General features: G+C 40.7%; 1 protein-coding gene across 2 annotated transcripts in view; it reads right to left on the minus strand.

Moving 5' to 3' along the window:
* Positions 1-21,333, minus strand: part of Mbd2 (methyl-CpG binding domain protein 2) — a 58,579-nt gene that overhangs the window by 17,161 nt on the left and 20,085 nt on the right. The window contains exons 3-4 of one of the 2 annotated variants that reach the window (XR_007973102.1): positions 15,873-16,010; positions 14,786-14,909 (exon numbers count right to left, since the gene is read on the minus strand). Coding sequence is in view for 1 of the 2 variants with exons in the window: in XM_052156093.1 (XP_052012053.1) it covers positions 15,873-16,010 (138 nt within the window). In the remaining variant the exon portion in view is untranslated. The remainder of the gene's footprint in view (positions 1-14,785; positions 14,910-15,872; positions 16,011-21,333) is intronic. The other variant, XM_052156093.1, reaches the window with a different exon arrangement.

The following is a 21,333-nucleotide window of genomic DNA, read 5'->3' on the forward strand; positions in this document are numbered from 1 at the left end:
GTACTTCGTGGGTGGAGAGCAAGGCTGCTTCATAAGCATGCGGGACCGAGAGCTCCCAGCTTCACTCTGTAAGAACACTGTTCGGAACTATCTGTGCCAACACCAATTTCCCATACCCATGGCTGGAAATATCTGTGCCAAATATACCATCATTATTTGTAACTACAATTATACCTAATTTGAAAGTTATCAGTATCTTTACAGTGCTGAAAATTCATATGACATAAAAATATCTTCCATATTTACTCAGGACCTCATCAATCAACTGGGAAGATAAAAATATCTAGCTCTGAATGGCAAGGTGAGCCTTAGACTCAGACAGCCTATATTCTAATCCTTGGTTTTCCAATAACTTTATGAATTTGGTGGCTATCCCTCTATAAGTATTAGTTTCCTTCCCTATGACATGTAACAAAATCCATTACAAATAGTTATAGAAACTTGATGAGGTTTCCTAAACACCAGAACAAATCCAGTACAAAGCAGCCACGACTGCACTAGTGTGCCTAATAGCAAATGTGGATCAAACACTGGCACTTTGTCATATTAATAAAAATCTCAAGGTAGAGAGGAACAAGAGAAAAATTAATTTGAAGGACATTAACAACTGAGCCTTAACACACGCTTGAGCATCTCTCCTTCCCTCCCAAAATTTCTAATTTCTATGGAGGAGTTCTTGCTACTTCAACACTCACTCTCTCTCTCTCTCTCTCTCTCTCTCTCTCTCTCTCTCTCTCTCTCTCTCCTCCCCCCCATTCAAGATGACTTCCTCCCAGTTGGACTCAGACTCAATGCTGATTGCGAATGCTTTCAGAAGCAGTACCAGAGACACCATCTGAGAGACTAGAGAAACATGAAAACAGGAAGCCCCCTTTTAAAACTAAGAATTCCTAGGCACCAAGAGCACAACCTCAAACCAGGTCCAGGGCTCTTCCTTCTCCAGGAGCTACACCAAGCACAGCCCCCTGCACTGCACACAGGACCCACTGCAAGTGCACAAAGCTGGTGGAAGGTGGTGTAGGGCGGCTGGGATAGAGCAGGAAGAGAGCGCGAACCCGCGCTGGGCAGCAGCACTTGCCGGTGTGCTGTAACATAATCTCATCCTGCAAGTTCTTCAAAAAGACAACAGAAAATCAGTCTGTATGGACTTACGCAGTAACCCTTGCTCTACACACACATATTGTTTCCTTGCTAAAATAACACAAGAGGTTTCCTCCCTGTAATTCCACATTAGGAGGAACAGTGAAGGGGGCCACGTCCCAGGCTACGCACAGCTGAACCGAATGAGTAGAAAGGGGAAAGCCCAGGGTGCATGCGCTGTCGGCCATGCTCTGGTCATCAGAGAAGGGATGGGACCGCAGGCACCACGGGTGTAGACCAAGCACGCACTAAACATCCCGGTAGAAGCGCCCACACTGGAGAAGCTCTGCTTCAGACACAATGTGAGACGCTGGCAGGAGCTCTGCTTTGCAAACTTATTGGTGATGCAGCAGACACTGTACTGTGGCCTACCCAGCAGCCAAGCAGTGGCCAAAGGAACGGACGCCTGTGAAGATCTGGATCCTGTTCTCGTTCAAGTCCAGGGATGGCATGGGCAGCTTTTAATTAAGAGTTCCGCAAACTGTAATTTCTCATTATTTTTAGTCTGTCTGTTTCTGTACTGTGGTAATGGCAAAGCCCGCAGAAAAGCCTCAGGAGAGCTGGGCTTGTGTCTGGAATGGCAGGCAGGAGAGAACGGGAACAGACAGAATCTGTGCTGAAGTCATTAACAGGTTTGAACAGTGAGGCCCTCCCCAGATAAAAGCGTTTATAGCAGGGTTTTCCACGCTGTCTTTCTGACAATTAGAGTGGGTCTTTGGTAGCCGTTTCTAACAACCTAGAAGTATAGAAACTAGCCAGACACTCCTGGGTGTCAGAGGAAGAAGGAGAAACAAATTGGTTTAAGATAAAAATTTCTGGTCCAGAGAGCACAGAACGGGATGGTATTTACCACAGGAGGACCCAGATCTAGAACAGAGTCAGCAGGAGCAGTCTGGACCCCACACTGCAGGGAGCCCCTGCCCCTGGCTCCCCTTTCAGGGCTGTAAGATCCACTAATCGTGGGAGCAGCTGTCTCGGAGCACTGCCAGAAAACTAGGAAATGATCACGGAGTGGTCAGCAAGAGTAACAGGACAGAATGAAAGGATGTTTGTGGACTTCTTCTTTCATTATGCTTGATTTGGGCAGGTTTTGTCTTATTGGTCTTTTGTTTATTTGTTTAGATTTTATTTTTTGTCTTTTTTGTGATTTTTTGTGTTTGTTTTTGCTTCCTGTTTTGAGGATTGTTTTTTGTTTCACTTTTGTTTTTATTTTTTATGAGAGGGGGAGGGAGGGGGAGAGCAGGGGAAGGGAAGGGGGGTAGGGAGGAAGAGGAGTGGGGAGGGGGAAGGGGAAGGGAGGAAAAGAGGGAGAGGGAGAACGTGAAGTTGGGTAATTAGAGATGAGGTGAGGACCTGAGAGGAGTTTAAGGAGGGAAGACATGATCAAAATATATTGCATAAAACATTTAATAAAAATATCTTTAAAAGTTGAAATTCAGTCAATTTCTGACTAAAATCATGTCTAAAGAAGAGTAATTAATAATTATTAATAATTCAAACACACTAGATGAAGCGATACTTGAGAAGCCAGAACCGTTCTAAGATTACTTATTTTGGAAGACGTAGAGTTCAAAATGTCTGAAACATTTAAAGCCCTGGCACGGCCATCAGCATGCAGACTGACACACAGATTTTAGAAGGAGCTCTCATACCCACAGCAGCACAGAGCACACTACTGCAGAGATGTCACACAGACCACTATTTCTGCTATTTCCAACATCATGAGCTAGATATTAGCACCTCGGTCAATGAGTCCATAGCCTTGGTCCGAGGCTCACTAGAGAGGCCTGGCACTGAAGCCTGCAGGGTCCTCAGCCTCCGCTCTCCTGCTCCTGTGCCACACCCACCACACTCCCTGGCCCTGGGCTGCCCTATGTCCTCCTGCTGCCTTGCCCACTGCCTGGTGGTGCACCTCATCTCACTTCCGCTCCTGGGCTCCTTCCTGTAAGGGCAGACTCACTTGAACGCTCAGGACCGAAACACACCTCATCAGTGCGGCTGCTCTCTCAACTCCGGAAGAGATCCGCTTCCTTCCTCACCTGACTTTCTTTCTAACCCAGGCTTTGCCCTCCTTGCTATTAGCACTGGCTTTGCTTAAGATCACAGAACCTTGTAATGCGAAATGCAATTCTCATTTCAAGACCCGTCTGCCCAACTCCACTGCCATCTTTACCTGCTGTCAGGGGACTTAGGTCTGCCTTTAGGATGCTCCTCTGTATGCTCCAGTATTCGCACTCTGTTAACCAGCATACTAAAACACCTTTTCAAGGGGGCTGGGGGCAGACTATAAATAGTATTCCAATAAAATACTAAAATCCATAGAAAATATAAATATCAGTACATAAAGAGAGAAGTGCTAATACTTTATCAAACAGAAGAAACAAGTTATCTAAAGAAACTTCACTTTTTAATAGTTTAGCCTGTAATCTTTAACTTGGTCAAGCAACGATGTTACCACATAGTTGCTCATACAGCAACATGCAATGCAGCACAGATGTTATTACATTAAACACATGTATTATTTTAGGAAACTTGTCTCTTAGGTGTATTGTCAATAGTATATCACAAACACTAATGATTGTCAATTTTTTTTGAGACAAGGTTTCTCTGTATAGCCCTGGCTGTCCTGGAACTCATTCTGTAGACCAGGCTGTCCTCGAACTAAGAAATCCATCTGCCTCTGCCTCTACTTTCCAAGTGCTAGGATTAAAGGCATGCGCCACCACTGCCCAGCTATGACTGTCACTTCTATCACAGATCATCAAAATATTGAAAATCTATAAGGAAGTTTTTTGATATTACAAACTTTTAGCAACTTTAAGTTTTAAATAATGTTAGACTTATAAAATTAATTTATACAAGTTCATTTTCATAAGGCATTTGCTGAGTATGATCAAAGAATAAAGAAACCTGAACCTAGGAGTGTATTGCAGTAGCAAACTATTCCCCAGGACTGAGTCTGTGGCTCACTGGTAGAACACCACCCAGGCCTGAGTCTGGAACTCAGAGGCAGTATACCCAGGCCTGCACATGTAGTTCAGGATACAACGCTTGCCTCGAACAGACAAAGCTCTGAGTTTCCATCTGACAAAACAAAGGAGGGAAAAAACAAACTTAGAGACCAAAGCAAAACCCCAAAAAATGTGCACTTTGCATTCACCAACTTTTGAAAAATTAAACACATAAGACGTTAAGTTAGGGTTATATGGGCAAATGATGCTTCTATCTAGAAGGAATTCACTGTCCAGTGGTGAATTTGCTCTTTTTAAAATCAGTTCCAGGTGCCGGAGAGAGGGCTCAGTGGCTCAGTGGTTGAAAGCGCAGGCTGCTCTTCCAGAGACCTCAGTTCAATTCCGAGCAACCACATGGTGGCTCACAACCACCTGTAATGGGATCTGATGCCCTCTTCTGTGTGTGTCTAAAGACAGTTAAGTATAGTCCTATACATAAAATAAATAATTCTTTTTAGTAAATAAATAAATAAATAAATAAATAAAATCAGTTCCATTTAACACCTGACCTGTCTAGTTATGGCCAGCTAGGGCAGTTTAAACACCATGACCTGCAGAGATCAGAAGACAACCATAAGCCACCCCATATTTTCTCAAGGTGTTCCAGGGACAAAAGACTAGATAATGATGAGAGACTTATATACAAACAAGTGAAGCTTTATTTATGTAGCTGCAAATATATGTTTATATATGTCTGTATATCTTGTTATATATGTCTCGTGTGTGTGTGTGTGTGTGTGTGAGTGTGTGTGTGTGCCTGTCTGTCTGTCTGTCTGTCTGTGTGGTCTCATGTTAAAGCTAAATAAACAATAACAATTTGGTCTAAAAACAGACTGGGGAACAGAGATAAAAGGAAATGTCAGGGTCGATGAAGATGAAAGAACAGAAATGACTTGCTACAGTGGTTTCTCTGACCTTTGCTAGAAGACTCTAATTGACACACACACAGCACCATATATTCACATGTCTGAAAGACTGGACTCGTCCTAAGATGCATATGAAATGAGACCACCATCTGCAGTGCTAACATTTCCTGGGTGCTATTGCCCCCAGGTTTAACTCACAGCACAGAAGGGAAAAGAGGAAGAGTAGAAGGAAGAACTATACATGAAGATCATCTTGAACCAGACTAGCAGGACTCCAAACCTGGCTGCCATGTATCAGGAGTTTTATGAAGCTGACCCATGTCAGATGAACATGAGCTCCACAGTCCACGTTCACTACGCAAGCGTTTCCTCCATGGCAAGGATGGCAACGCAGAGCCATGGGCAAACATTTCGTTTAAAAAATGGCGCTATGCCAGTCGGGTGTCCTTACATTGAGACATAAAACCGCCTTACATCAAACACAAGGTCAGTTCTTGGGGACAGGAGATGTAAATGTAACACAAGCTTTCAGACGGAAACCGAAAGGATTACACTGACAACTGCCAAGTAAACCAACCGGTCCTAAGAGGAGAGAGAAGCTGGGGACGGGAGCTCAACAAGTGACACCACAACCTCCACCTGGTGAAAGATGGTGGTGTCGGCACGCAGAAGCTCTCTGACTGACCCTCCTAGTCTCAGCTCACCAAAAAAACTTTCTTAAAATTATGAGCACAGATTTCTCAAAAGATGATCTTAAGAGAATAAAAAGGTAATCTACAAACTTGAAGCAAATATTAGGATTTTTACATAAAAAACTCTTTGAATCAATGAGAAAAGAAACAATGCATCATACTAATGAATAAAAACTTGCAGAGGTGTCAATGAGATAGATGATTGCTTGCTACCAAGTTGATAGTGACAAGAACGTAATCCCTAAATCTACACACAATAACAAGTAATAAACAAATTAGAATCATTGAAGAAGTACTGCATCAGAAACTGGTTATCAGTGCCACTACTTAGCAAGAAAATGCAAACTGAAACCATAAAAAATACTGAGTATACACTGAAATATTTACACTTCTAAGGACTGACAACACTAAGTACCAATGAAGACTTAACATGAACTGCACCCTTTTGATGGATGTGTAGGTGTATAAACCACCAAGAAAACGACTCGGCGGCATTTTATACAGATCAACATGTGTATGTTCTATATGACCCAACAGCTCCACTCTGGCTTAAACCCAAACTTATTAATACACACTAGAGCATTCCCTTGAAGCAATTTAAAAATCATCACTAAAAGAAAAGGAAGGATCAATGAAATGAAGACTGTAAAGGCACAAACATGGGCAAATTAGAGAAAAAGTCTAAGAAGCCAACTTACACACTGAAAGATTAAAAACTTGGGGGTTCGAGAGAGAAGGAAATTCTGAAAGACTGAAGAAATGTTCCCGGACAGAGGGCAGACATCATCTCTGTCTCCTCCATGCCCAGGCTGAATGAAAAAGCCTGAGAAACACACAGGGCATTCATTCCTCTTTGTTTTGCTTTTGAAACAGGGAGTGTTAGCATTCAGCCCAAGCTGGCCTTAGATTCGCCATCCTCCTGCATCAGCCCCCAGAAGGCTAGGATCACAGGCATGCACTGCCATGCCAGTCTGTGGCCATTTCTCCTTCTCTCGCATGTAAATTACAGGCATAAGTATGTAGATATATGTATACAGAGTTTTTGAAGGAATTCCTTAACATCATATACGAAACAGTCAGAGAAGCAGGCAGGCTGTGAGATCCCGTGCCAGCCTCTTCACCAGAAACCCTGCAAGTGGCAGCAGTGAGCAAAGCCTTTATTTAGCACGGCTCAATCTAGACTCACCAGCAGAAAAGTTAGTATGTCCAAATAAAATAAAGTCAATTCCAATATGCAAGTTTTCAAAAACTTCTCCTCCCACCATATTTTTTGACAAGCTCTGGAGGTTTAATTACTAGCTGAAGAAGGAGCATCCTCAGATAAAGATGGGAATGAAGAAACAAAGTCAGCAGAGGCAAGCCCAGGACTCTAGCTGCACAGCAAATCTCAGGAGCTAACTCAGCCTCAGCAGAGGCAAGGACAGCTCCAAAAACCCAACACGAAACAGAAAATGTTACTTTTGGGACGAGGCAGACTTTCTCAAGATTATAATTATGTAGTAATTACATACTTTCACTGCGGTAGGCATGTTGCTAGCCCCATGAACGTTTTAGTTCTAAAGACAAACCATGACTATGAATCCACCCATGTCCCTAATGCTGTGATGCAGCAGAGGGATATAGCAGAGGGAGGAAACAACATCAATCCCACCTGGGACAGCACAAACAACAGCACACAGGGGTAACCATAGAGACAAGAATGAAAAACATGATATCTGGGAACAGAAATGAGAGACAACAGACTCAAGCAGATTTTGATGTGAAACAATGACACCTCGAATATTTTTGATCTATAGTTCAGTTTTTTAGAGAAATTCTGTTAATGTGACCATAGCGTAGGGTTAGGAATTTTGTGCCATGGAGAGTCACTGACCCAGCAAGTGCAAAGCCTTAAGGTTCGCTCCCAACACTGGAGAAAAAGTCCTGTGTCACCCTCACTTGAGTTGTCTTATAAGGAACTGGGAGCATAAACTGCATGGGGTAAGTGAGGCAGTTATAAACGCCTTCATTTTAAATTTACATAAAATGCTCCAACAGTAATCCTTGCCTCCATAAAGAACAGAAAGTTAATATTTCTATATTGGTTTTCCCTCTTGGGTCCCAACCATCTTTTTTTACTATCCAGACCTCCAATGATTATAAAGATTATTAATATTCTAATATCCAGCTTCCTTTTCTATTATTTATTAAAAATACTAAGCGACTCTTTGGTGTTTCCATATTCCTGCTGGCAGCATTTGTCTTTCAGCTCTTTAAAACTCTCCCACCAAGCAGCTGAGCTCAGTCAGTAAGTCATCAATTATCTCGTGTTGTCCTAACAGCCTACCACAGTGCCTACAGTGATCTTCCAGCCATAAGCCAATCCTTACACTATACACAATAGCTAGGTGAAGAGCTCTGTCTAGACCGCTCTCTTCATACTCCTCTACTTTCTCTTTATGTGTATTGGTGTGTTGCCTGCAAGCATGCTTAATCACCCACTCTATTCCTGGTGCCCTCTGAGGCCAGAGGAGGGAACTGATCACCTTAAACTAGAGTTACTAATGGTTCCAAGCTGCCCAGTGGCTACTGGGAATTGAATGCTGGTCCAACTGAAAGAGAAGCAGGTGCTCTGAAGGGCTGAGCCACCGCTCCAGGCCTCCTTTTAAAGACCATATACTCTCCAGTTCCTGCTGTTCACTGCATTTGTATAAGAAAGTATTTTTCTACCTCACTCCATCACACTAGGTGGTCAGCTCCAGGACAACAGGGACATTGTCTTGTCTACTGTAATATCCCCATTATTTAGAAAATGGCCGAGCCCATATTAATGTCTCAATAAATAATAAAAGTGAAAAATAAAGGAATTCATTCAAAATACACACAGATAGCTGACATGGAAACTGTGGTAGCAATCAAGAAAGAAGGAAGGAAAAACACTCAGGCAGGTCTCTAAAGCCAGACTTGAAACACAGGCTTTTAGAACAGAAGAAAGTGTAGACTTCTGGGCCCAGTCAAAACTATCCAGTTAAAGGTTAAAAAGAAAATGTGCAAAACACGAATAAGGTCTAGAAGGGTGAGAGGAGCGAGTGGTGCACTCACGCAGGAAGCTGAAAGCCAAGTTTCAGTGTTCCCTGAGTGCAGGACGGAAGAAGCTTTGGGGAGAGGCCAGCAGGTACAGGCATCTGCTATCCAATCCAGGGACTGGAGTTCAAGCCATGGAGAGCGCATGGTGGAAGGAGAGCGCCTACTGCAAGTCATCCTCTGACCCCCACACCCATGGAGCATGCGCCCAACTTAGCTCATTAATAACTTGTTTATGGCAATATCTTAATTTTTAATTTATTTCATAATTAAGAACTAACTTATTTATAGTGATTAATTATTGATTTATTCAATCAACAAAATGTAATTTGAAGAAAGTTGCTTTGGGGAGCTTAGGAGGTGGTAAGAATGCTCAGCAACTATTAAGCTGGTAGAATTCTTCACTAGCGTGCATGAAAACCTGGGTCAAACCCAAGCAACAACAAGGGATCACACCTACAACCAGGAGGCAGGCGGACACAGGCATCAGACGCTGAAAGTCATCTGTTAGCATCAGTCCCAGGCAACTTCACCTTAGGAGATGCAGAGGGCATGGCGTTAAGTCACATTAAGGTGCTCCAAATTTACCCTGAACACTAAAATGCAGCCTCGGGACTTGAGCAAAAGACCCTTCCATCTTCATGACAAAGAACATGCCCTGACTGGTGTTCTGTCAGTTTGACCAAGCTAAAGCCATTTGGGAAGAGGGACTCTCAACTGAGAAGTGCCTCTACAAGCCTGAGCCAAGGGCAAGTGTGTGGAGCACGCCCTGACTGATGGCTGCTGTGGGAGGGCCCAGCTCACTGTGAATGGCCCTGTCCCTAGGAGGGTGGTCAGGAATTATACAAGAAAGCAGCTGAGCAAGCCAAGGGAGCAAGCGCCTCCATGGCCTCTGCATCAGCTCCTGCCTCTGCATCAGCTCCTGCCTCTGCATCAGCTCCTGCCTCCAAGATCCTGCCATCTGTGTTCCTGCTCTGACCTCCTTCAGTGATAAACAATGGTATGGAAGTGTAAAATGAAATACACCCTTCCTTTCCCAGTTTACCTTTCAGTCACGGCTGGTTTTTTGTTTTTATCACAGCAACAGAAACCTTAACAAAGATGAGTATGAAGAATGAATTGAAGGGAGCAAGGCAGATAGCAGAGAAAGAAAATGGTAACCGTAGTGTGGGAATAAAGGAGAGTGTTGGTGATTCACCTCCTCCTCAGGTCCACACTGCTCAGGAAGGAACCGGCTGCAACATCTACCTGTGCTCCCACACCTATTGGTCGCTGTTCTGTGTGATGTCTTATTATTTCGGTTTGTTTGTTTTAACTAAGTAAAACTATAATGTAGACCAATGTTTTTAGTACTAAGAAGTTCTTTTTCTTGTTTGTTGATCTTGCTTCCCCCGCTCCCCACCCCCCAGACAGGGCCATTCTACAGAGCCCTGACTGTCCTGGACTCACTATGTAGACTAGGCTGGCTTCAGACTCACAGACTGCCATCCTCTGCCTCCAGAGCGCTAGCGATCACAGGTGTGCACTGACCGCCACGCTTAGCCAAGAGGTTCTTTCTTCAAAAACCTACATTCTTGATTTCCATCTCAACCTTTCAAAGGTTACTTCCTTGCAAGGTAGCAGAGGACAGCCATCCACAGGGACAGTATGCAGAAGCCTTCACTCGTGGCCTCCTTTCCTGAAGAGGTGGTAAACACGACTGTATTGTAAAGAAACCGTGTTCCGTTTTGTTGTAAAATGACTCACCAAGCAATGAGCTTCTGAAAGCTTCCCGGTGTGCAGTGATAAAGGTGATAAAATAAAATCGACAAAGAATTTGTTAAAGGGGAGTGTAAGGGTGCGGCCAGGAAGACTCGCCCACAGGAAGGTTTGGGGTTAAAGATGCAAGAGCAACAAAAAGCTCAGCTTCTGCACCACTACCCGCCCCTCCCCCAGCAAGGTGAACAGTGCCATTTTAATGAAATGAAACACAAACAGGAACCAGCTGGTTTGGCAGTACAGAGTCTGACAAGCTGACTCAGAGGTGTTCTGGATACTTCCACATGAACTGAACCAAACAATGGAAGAGCAGGAAAAAGATGCAGATTTCAGAACTGTTAACAATGCATCGAGAGTCAAGGGAGGAAAACCATCATGGAGGGGCTCACAGCGGAGGGTGCACAGTGTAGTCTGGGACCCCAACAGTCCAAAGCTCACTCAGGACTGCAGGGATGGAGTGAGACAAGACAAACACTGACAAAGACCCCACCCCCGATCCCCACCCCCCATCCCCGCCACCCCTGACACACAGTAGACAGAGGCAGGAATGGTAACTGCACCCAAGAAGAGGGTAAATCAGGAGGTAATTCGATGAGGATGCTTTATCCTTTTACTGTAACAAGCATCCTCAGTAAGTACAGCAAGAGCAGCTTCAGTGGAAAAACAAAAGTTTCTTTTCTTATTTTATTCAGTAGCAAAGCAAGAATAAAAGCTCTATTTTGTAGATGAAAAAAATTGAATAACATGTAAATTACAAATACAAAGACACCATACAAAAGCTAAGCTAAAGATAAGAAGGAAGAGACTGAACGATAAAGGGGTATACAGGTAACATGTTCCTAAGGCATGGATGGAACGCATGTAAGTGCTCTGAGGAAGAAGCCAGTGTATACAGCTTGACTCCAGAGGCAGATGACCAAATCTACTCAGAGAGGTCTCTGAGAAAGTCACGGAAACCAGAGTATGCCACAGGAGGTTTCATCAAACTCCCTGCAGGGTAACAACAACCAACAACACCGCCAAAACCTTCTTAGAGTGCTCCTGACAAAGAACACACAGATGCCTCAGTCTAGGCAACTGCGCACATATTCAAATAAACTTAACTTTAAATAAAAAATATAAAAAGGAACCGCCTTTATAAATAACATGCAGTGCCACAGAAGGCAAACGGAACTGAGGTGCTTAACTTGCTGATGGGTAGTCTTTTAATTTGGTACAGCTCTGTGGAAATCAATTTGATGGCATATATCAAAATGGTAAGTTCATGATAGTTATATTTCTGAGAATTTAGCCCAGGAAACCATTGTAACATATAGAAGAGACAATATGTACAAAAACTCTCTGGACACTATCTTAAACTGAGATATAGCTAAGAAAATCATAAGCAATAATTGCTTACAATTATTAGCACAACATACAGTAAAGTCAACTTACAAATTATAGGAATATATCAAACAAAACCCCAAAATGTGTGTGGTGTTACATGAAACATTTTAAGACACACAAATGTATAATCACTATTATGCTCTTCAAAATGTCCTAAAATACTAAAAGCAAGTATTTTAAATGGTAAAAATAATTGAGATTGCATTGGATAAAAGAAAGTCTGTATTTTTTAATCTACCCCAAATCTGTTTCTCTTATAAAGAACAAAAATGATAAAGATATTTTAAACTTTTAAACATCAGCATCTAAGAAATCCTCCACAATGTGATGATCTACTTCAGCCTCTCTAATTTTCAGCTAAAATCCTTATTTTGGGGTTAGTGATATAGCCAATGGTTGAGTACTTGCCTAGCACGTGGATGGCCCTGAATGTGTGCCTAGTCTAAATAAACAAATAAATGACAGAGAGAGAGAGGAGAGAGAGAGAGAGAGGGAGAGAAGGGGGGGAGAGAGAGAGAAACCCACAAACAACAAAAAACAAGACCCCACACTTCATTTCTAACTAACTTTTCTGCTGGTTCTGTTTCTACTTGTCCGCTGCCCATGCATCCCTATTAAAGAAATAAAACTCAAAGCAATGAGTCATCCATAAAACATTCCTAGTCAGAGGACTAACTAGGAAAAAGATTCTTATCACAATCGGAACTCAATTTTAAAAACTTGAATATGTCTTTTTTTACGAATTATTTATTTTTGTGTTTAGGAGAGCACTGTAGCTGTCTTCAGACACACTAGAAGATGGCGTCAGATCCGATTACAGATGCTTGTGAACCACCATGTACTTGCTGGGAATTGAACTCAGGAACTCTAGAAGAGGTTTCAGTACTCTTAACTGCTGAGCCATCTCTCCAGTCCCCTTGACTGTGTCTGGTATGACTAGTTAAATAAGGGCCACAATGACCTCCCCACCAGGAGTTACAACTTGAGAGGAGAGTCGCTCACCCTAAGGAAAAGACAAAGCAACAGCCTGCTGCTACACAAGAAAACAACAGCTGCTTATGCTACTGCAGGACAGTATATTCCAGGGACTACAGTCCAGGAACAATGCATCCCATTTCTACATTATAATCTTAATTTATCCAGAAATAACTATGTGTTATATTAAATTGTTTTAATGCCCTCTTTAAATATAATAGTTCACACATTTAAATAAAAAGCATTTAAAAGAGTCAATCCATATAAATTGGTTATTTATAGTTTACAGAACTCATATTGAATAAGTCTATAATGACCTGGACATAAAATGTTTGTTCTTTAAAAACAAAACTGCTCTTTTTTTTCATATATATAACTTCAAATCTACTGAGGGTGGAACCTAAATTAAATTCCAAAAAGTTCATTCTAATTCTAGACCTAAGGTTCAATGCTTATACCAGTAACTTCAATACCTTAATAAAAGAGAAGGATATATTTAAAGAATAAGAACATGCTATCTATGGGAACCTTAGAAATATAAATCTCACTGTCTAATTTATTCACTGCCTAATAAAAATGCCATATTGAGTAATAATTAATTTATACTGATGACCTACTTTACTGGATCTAAATAATAAATAGCAAATCAGAATTATTTTTGTCTTCATGTGTATTCATCAACCATCTGCTCAACAATGGTTGGTCTGCCATATATGTGCCAAAGTATAATTAAAACCAACATCATTTTATTAACAAATTTATATCTAAGCTGTTTAGGAATTATAGAAATGACCTCCTTATATTACCTTCATATTGATGATACAACATTCAAATGTTACTTTAGTTGTTAGGCTGAAGATAATGAAAAGCAAAAGACAATTATCTTGGCATGATCAAAAAAATCCTAAAAATATTATCAGGTTACATGAGATTTGGAAAGACAGCCATGTTTGAAGAAGTAACCTGCTAAATTATAATACCACATGTCTATACGAGCTAAAAAAAAGAGTAAACCTTCAAAGGATTGTGTTAGATTGATGCTAAAATTCTTTGACAAGTGTCAGAGGAGAAGGGGCACACAGTTTTCATTTTAGGATAATTCCATACATCATAACAGAGAAAAAACTCAAAACTATTCAACAAACAAAGAATGAGTAGGTACATTCTGTTCCTGTCTGGTTTAAATCTCTAGGTTACTAATCTCTCCAACCAAGAACACATCCAGCACAATGCAGTTACCACAGCTTTTACAATCTGTGACTGGATTCAGGTCTAGTAAATAATAAAATTTTTGTTAAAATGGCCAAAAATGTCAGTCAATTGATCTTTAAATAAAGCACGTAAGTTTATACATAACATTGAGAATGATCTAGCAAAGGAAAGAGGATAGAACCCATTAAATAAAACCTGTTCTCGACAGGACAACTCATATTTCCCATGTAGATAGTGTTAGCAGAGGTTATATTGTACCTCCATGTAGATAGTGTCAGTAGAGGTTATAATGTGCCTCCATCTTTTGGGGTTTGAAAATCATTTTACTCAGTTACAAACTTTCAAAATTTTCAAATAATAAAAACCTTTGTAAGGAACCAAATTTTAAAATATCAAAAAGCCAGAGGACATATATTCATGACTATGTACCTTATCTATAAAAAAATGCAACCAGAGAACAGCTTGATAAAGGCAGACAGAGGTCAAGATGGTAGAATCCCTTCTGTGTTGGAGCAAACTGAACACACCAACACCAACAGTTGTGTATTTATCCTAAATGCGAGAGTCAAACAAGGGCAAAGTCTCACACAGAAAGCTGAATAGGCCAAAGAAAACCTGTGTTGATGAGACCCTAACGGCACATGCAGGTATGCATCTTTTATACTTGATGTGATACACTTACATGGCCCCTGTTGAATCTCTTGGGGACCAACAGTAAAGCAAGTTTAGAACTTCAAATCTTGAGACATCTATAGCAAGATGCTGATCCAATGTGGCTCCAAACATCTTCTGTTTTCCTGGCTCACCTGAAGAGGAAAAAACACTGCAGAGGATGTGGGAACTGATTTTTTTTTTTCCTGTAGTTTCTTCTAGAGCAAAAGTCTGAGAGATTTGGCCCAGTCCTTTGTGAAGTGTGAAGAAGAAACACTTGAAGGACTCGTGACAAACAAATCGAATGACAAGATAGAGTGGAGAATATTCAAGCAAAAGATACTCATCATAGGCCAATCAGGGCTTCTAGCCCCAAAGTGGGGAGGAAACAGAGAAAAGAAAGGAAACACAGTCTCTCCCTCCACCTTCTCTCCCCTGCTGTGACTGATGTTCATGGAATACCTAACTTCTGACCATAAGAGGTAGGAGTCAGCAGAGCCATCTGGAAGGCTAATGTCTTCATCCCTGGCCGTGTGAACTTGCTAAGCACCAGGGAAGCCTTTCAGATAATACTAAGAAATTTCCAGTGGATATAAGTTGAAGAAATAAAGGAAGAGGAAATTGCATTGAACTTATTCAAAAACAGAATTCACAGGAATATACCCATACTGGCAATCTGTATCTAATTCAGGTTTTCAAAAGGTTTGAGATAAAGTCCTCGAAATTAAAAATCGGAATCAAAGGGGTAAAGAATCAACTTCCAAATAACAGAAAATGTTTTCAAACCAAACACAACACAAGCTTCAGGTTTCGGCCTTCTAGTTAATACTATCCCTAGAAAAAATAATCCCTTTAAAAAACTAAGATTAGTACAACCAAGCCTGAGGTATAACAGAAAAATTAAAACTGTTGCCAATAATATTACTATAATTCACTTTAACTTTTAAAGTATTTTATTATTAAGTCCTGTATTATTATGGTTATTCTCTATAATAGGACTGGACATTAAAACTTTTTTCCCAATACATTCCAACTTAACCAGAATTTACCTGCATTATTCCTGGTAAAAATACCAGAATTTTCTGAAAAAATGACTAGCGGTCCAATGAGCGCCTTACCTGACGTGGCTGCTCGTTCATCCGCTGTGGGTCCGACTTCACTTTATTGTTCGGGTGGTTCGTGACTTTGGTGACTGGTTGCTTGAAAATTGATGCAGTTTGTCTAATTGGCAACGTTGTGTTCAGGTCTGGTTTACCCTGGGAATAGATGTGTTTTCATTAATATTAAATGAAAACAAAATTTGATCAATGCCTTTTTAAATCCAAAATCCATGACTTTAATTAAGATTGTTCCAACTTTAGTGTCAGCATGTTAAATATTCTAAAGGGACAATTATTTGTTTTTGAAATGTATTTATTTTATATGTATATATGCCTGAGTCTGTGTATGCACACCACATGCATGCAAGTGCATGAAAAGGCTGAGCAGCACCGGGACACCTGGGCCTGCAGCTACAGATGGTTGTGAGCTGCTGTGTGGGTGTGGAGAACTGAACTCAGGGCCTCTGCAAGAGCAATATGGGTCCTTAACTGCTGAGTCATCTCTCTAGGCTCTCTAAAATTGCAATTTAAGCACTTTATTGTATGTTTTTTCATAAGTAAGGTGCACCTTTAATTCTTTGTATGATATTATCTGATTAGCAGAGTACTAAGGACATTTAGATGAATGTATCTGAGGAAGAATCAGAACATTAAGACAGCAATCAGGGATGACAATTATATCTACATTCTAAGAATAGGGACACATATTAGCATTAAATCTTAACTTGATTAGCAGTGAGACTACACTTAACATAAAATCACATTAAAGCACTTATTCCAGTCAACAGAATCCATTTTTGAAAATGTTTACAAAATGAAGAGACATGTCTAAATTAAAACATCAAAAATTGAGCACCTATGAAAAAATGGCAAATTCCACATATAGACCATATAGAACAGGTTACAAACAAGTGACGTCTCCTAAAATGTAGTGCATAAAATTGCCTCTGTACATGTATAAGGTGTATACAGATGAAAACCTACTCGGTTGCATGCACCAACTCGGGTCTGACCTCCACGTAAGGGTTACCTAATTACATATGTGGACATATGTCAATGTCTGAAAAGACACACAGGCCAAACCTTTGTGCATGCAAGTCTGTTCTGTAAGGCATAACCACCCTGCATTTCTGCTTTGTCTGCCGAGGCAGTCTCTGCACATAATCTGTGCTGGACTAGAAACCCATTACGCAGCTCTGCTGCTTGGATGGGCGTGGCCCCAGCCTGAGAGGCAGTCTTTATTTGTTCCCTCTCACGTGTCATGCTTTTGGCAAGATCTGAAATCAAAGCTTTGGAAAGTCATATGACATATTTATCAAATTTGAAGCATCCAGTAAATAACATGCCAAACATGTATTAGTGAGGTCAAATTGTAAAACAGAACTCCTATGATGCCATCTGCAATATCCAATGCGAAGATAAAAAAAAAATTTAATTGATATTTTGATTCTAGCAAAGGATGCAAAGAACCATACATTGAGAATAATTCATGCCTGATATTCCTATGTAGACATATTCATGAACTTACACTTGAAGGGTTTATGTCTTTACTACAATCATCATGCAGAACTGTAATGTGAAATCTGACACTACAGAAGAGAAAGTCTCAAATCTAAGTACACATTGGAACCACCCTGCTTGTTCGCAGAGGATGAAAGACCTCATCCCCAGAGCTTCTGATCTGCCAGGCTGAAGTGGAGGCAGGGGATTGGCATCAATTTAAGGTCTCCACTGGTGAGTGATGCTGATGCTTATATTTGGAGAACGATCGCTCTAAACAAAGATTCCTGGTTGATGGCAGGATGTCCAAGTCTAGCTATGTATGTGTGCTGACAGTAGATTAAGGGTGGAGTCTGGTATGAAACCCACTCTTCTAGCTTCTCTCAAACACTAAAAGATAGAGAAATGGCTGACTGACCTGGTTGGGTTAACAGGCAGGACTCATTTGTCACAGTTGCCCACTAGAGATGCAAGGCATCCTCTGGCACTTCAGGATAACTGACATTTGCATGAACTGCATGAGCTGTACAGGCATGGCGTCTGTGGCCACTCCTTGAAGATTAGCAAGCATAGCAGGTAAGCATCACCTGGCAGCTGTGACGGGCAGCTATGACACCTTCTGTAACATTGAGATCCACAGCAAACACTCCTCTTCCGCCTACTGGGCACTCTTGTTATTCTTTTATTTAACTTCCCCCAATGGATATGGCTTATCCTCAAGAGATTCACCTCAAATAACTATCACAATAGTAGTTTCTAGCACTTAGCTTTATCTTAATAATCTATAACTGTGCAAGGTCAAGGAACAGCCTGCAAAACAATCATCTAAGGGTGCCACCTTTAGAAAGTAAGCAACTTGATCCAGCAAGATGGCTCATTGGATAAAGGAGCTTGTGGCTGAGTTTAATCCCTTGAAGGCCATGATGGAAGGAGAGAATTTAATCTTACAAATTATCCTCTAACTCCTACACATGCACCATAAATAGGAATGCCCTACACATGTGCCCAGGTACACATGGGCATAAACACGTGGAGTTTTATAATTAGTATTATTAGTAGTATTATTTAATGGGGCTAAGGCACATGCTATGGTGTGTATGCATGTGCTTGTCTGTGTACATGTGATGTAGCTATGCATGTATATATATATGCCTATGTATAGAGGCCATAGGTTGTTGTCAGGTATCTCTCCTCCTTACTTTTATAGACAAGGTGTCTCACCAAGCCTGAAGTTTACCAATGTGGCTAGACCAACTGGCCAGAAAGAACTAATCTTCCTGTCTGCTTCCCTAGTGCTAGGATTAAAGGTAGATGGAGTTGGTGCTTTTTCTTGGGTACCAGGTGTGTGCATTTTTAAAAAACCCCTCAGTAACACTGTGATGCATATAAGACGTCAATTATTTCTGCTTATAACATTTAGAACACTAGCCCTAAACAAAGTCACCCAACGTCAGTGTTCAGTCTTAAAGAATCATAACCTAATTCTTAAGGAAAACAACTGCTATCATTAAGTATATCATATAAAGTATGATAATATACTATAGTATATTATAGTATCATACTAAAGTATGATAATATACTATAGTATTCTTCACTATGAGTCTTAAATCCACAAAGACTGGATGTATGGAACATATGGAATTATTAGTATTAAAAATACTAAGGTTGGTTTTCTGTATATAGTTATGCTCTTGGATCAATAGAGAAAAATAAGAAATTTGCTAAAATATTCAAGATACATTGTTAGGTTTCACTGTCTAGTGAGGTGGTTCATTTTATGCAATCTTAAAGAATCCTAGTCTAATTCTCTTATTTTTTTAAAGATTTGTTGAATTATGTACATGATTGTTCTATCTGCATGAAGCAGCAGATCCCATTATAAACGGTTGTGAGCCACTAAATGGTTGCTGAGAATTGAAGTCAAGACCTCTGGAGGAACAACCAGAAGTGATCTTAACCACTGAGCCATCTCTCCAGTACCACACCACACAACACCACACCACACCACACCCCCACTCTAATTCTTAAGGAAGACAATTGCATAGAGTAAGAGATATTAAAGAATGTACCTCATCATTCTTCTCTTAATTTCACTCAGCCATTTTTTAACACTTTTTTTCTTTTCCTTTTAAATAGTTACCAAAGGTGACCTTTTGTATTCTATAACATTCTCATGGGCAATCTGCAAAGTATACTGACTGGCTTCCCAGAAGCTCACAAAACCAGTAAACTTTATTGTTACTCTCCCCTAAGGACTACCAAAGAGTCATTTAACTCATGGCCACCTGTCACCTGAGTCTACCTAGACCACTGGCACTCTGCCATGAGCTTGGGCATTAAAAACAATCACCTAGGAAAGAAGCCTGATTATAGCTGTTCATGAAACTGAAATCTGCCCTTTAAATATTAAAAAGGTGAAGTTCCTTTACATTACAGACTAAACCAGCAAACTTACTGCAATATTATAAACCAGCCCAGCCCTAGTCAGTTCAGATTCTAAAAATGTCCTGTTAAATGAGCAGCTTTCTTCTTTCTTTCACTTTCTTCAATGGCCTTCCACAAATTCCTGTAACATTAGACTTAAGTAAACGCAGTAAATATGGGGACGGGATGGGTCTCAGCACCACGGAACACCTCACTGAGCCGCGCAGGTCACAGAGCTGTTCTATAACCCAGCTCCTGCCAGTTGTTTCTGTCCCTGCCTCCTCAGAATGTTGACAACACATGCAGCTCGCTGCTCTCTAAAGCTCACAGCAGTTTGTATTTCACCCAATGTAGATCATCCCAAATGCCAACTGTCAGCAGTTCTGCTAGTTACACTGTAACCGACTAAAGAGCCATCAATCCTTTATGCATGATCCAACATGTCAGCAGCCTACACTTGTTTCTTTTAAATAAAAAATTTCATTTCCAAAGTTACTTCCAATCTCAGACTTTAAAAATATTTGCTGATATTTTATCAGTATTATCAATATTAATAAATGATTGGTATTTTATCCAACTGATATTCTGTGATATTTTTCTACTTCCTGTGATCATATAAAGCTCTCAATGATGTTTAAAAAAATACTGATTTATCAAACATGGTATATTACAATTTTAAAATAACTACTAAACATATTTAACTTCAGATATGAGATATAGCTCAAAGGGGAAGGTGGTTGGGCCTTTTCTACTACTTGGTTTTGAATATTTTGTTATATTGCCTAGGCTGTCCTCCCAACTCCTGGACTCAGATGATCCTCCTGCCTCACCCTCCCAAATACCTGGATTATAGGCACACTCAACCATGCCAGACTGGAAGAATTTTGAAATAGCTTCATGTTCTTCGATAAGAATTACTAACTGTTGACATCAATTCTATTCTTACTCCCTTTTTCCTAGAGGAGGTGGCACTGCACAGTCCTGGTCACATGACTGGGGAGAATGAGTTCATCCTGTGACTCAGACCTTGAAATGCTTTTTAAAAGAGTTTGTGTTAAAATACCACAGTAAGTCATCAAAAAAAAATATTTAATAATCAGTAGTCAGATATACAAAGTTCCCGACATTTGTTTAAAGCAGAGTTTTATTTGTGGAAAAAGTTGTTACCAAAGTGATTCATTTCTCAATCCAGAATTTCCAACTGTTCCTCTATTGACAACAGCATTTAATGCCATTCTAATACTGCAAGCAAGTGAGAAGCATGGTTGTCTCTAAAACAAAAGGCTGGTGACAGAGGAAAATGTGGAGAGAGAAAACAACAAACAAAAAACACCAACCCACCATAGGTATCATCAGAGATCTGCTGAAGGAACGCAGGCGGGGTTTATGAAGCTTCCGAGATCTGCTGAGGCTGGTTCCTTCCACGTCATGCGTGCCAAGCCTGTGTGCGGCTCAGTGGGAAAGCAGCCGCAGAGCATGTGGAAAGCCCTGGGTTTGACCGCAACTCCACAAAAAGGCTTACAGATAGATATCTGTGGAAAACTTACATGTTACA

This window comes from Apodemus sylvaticus, chromosome 13, assembly GCF_947179515.1.
Source record: "Apodemus sylvaticus chromosome 13, mApoSyl1.1, whole genome shotgun sequence".
Classification (NCBI taxonomy): Eukaryota; Metazoa; Chordata; class Mammalia; order Rodentia; family Muridae; genus Apodemus; species Apodemus sylvaticus.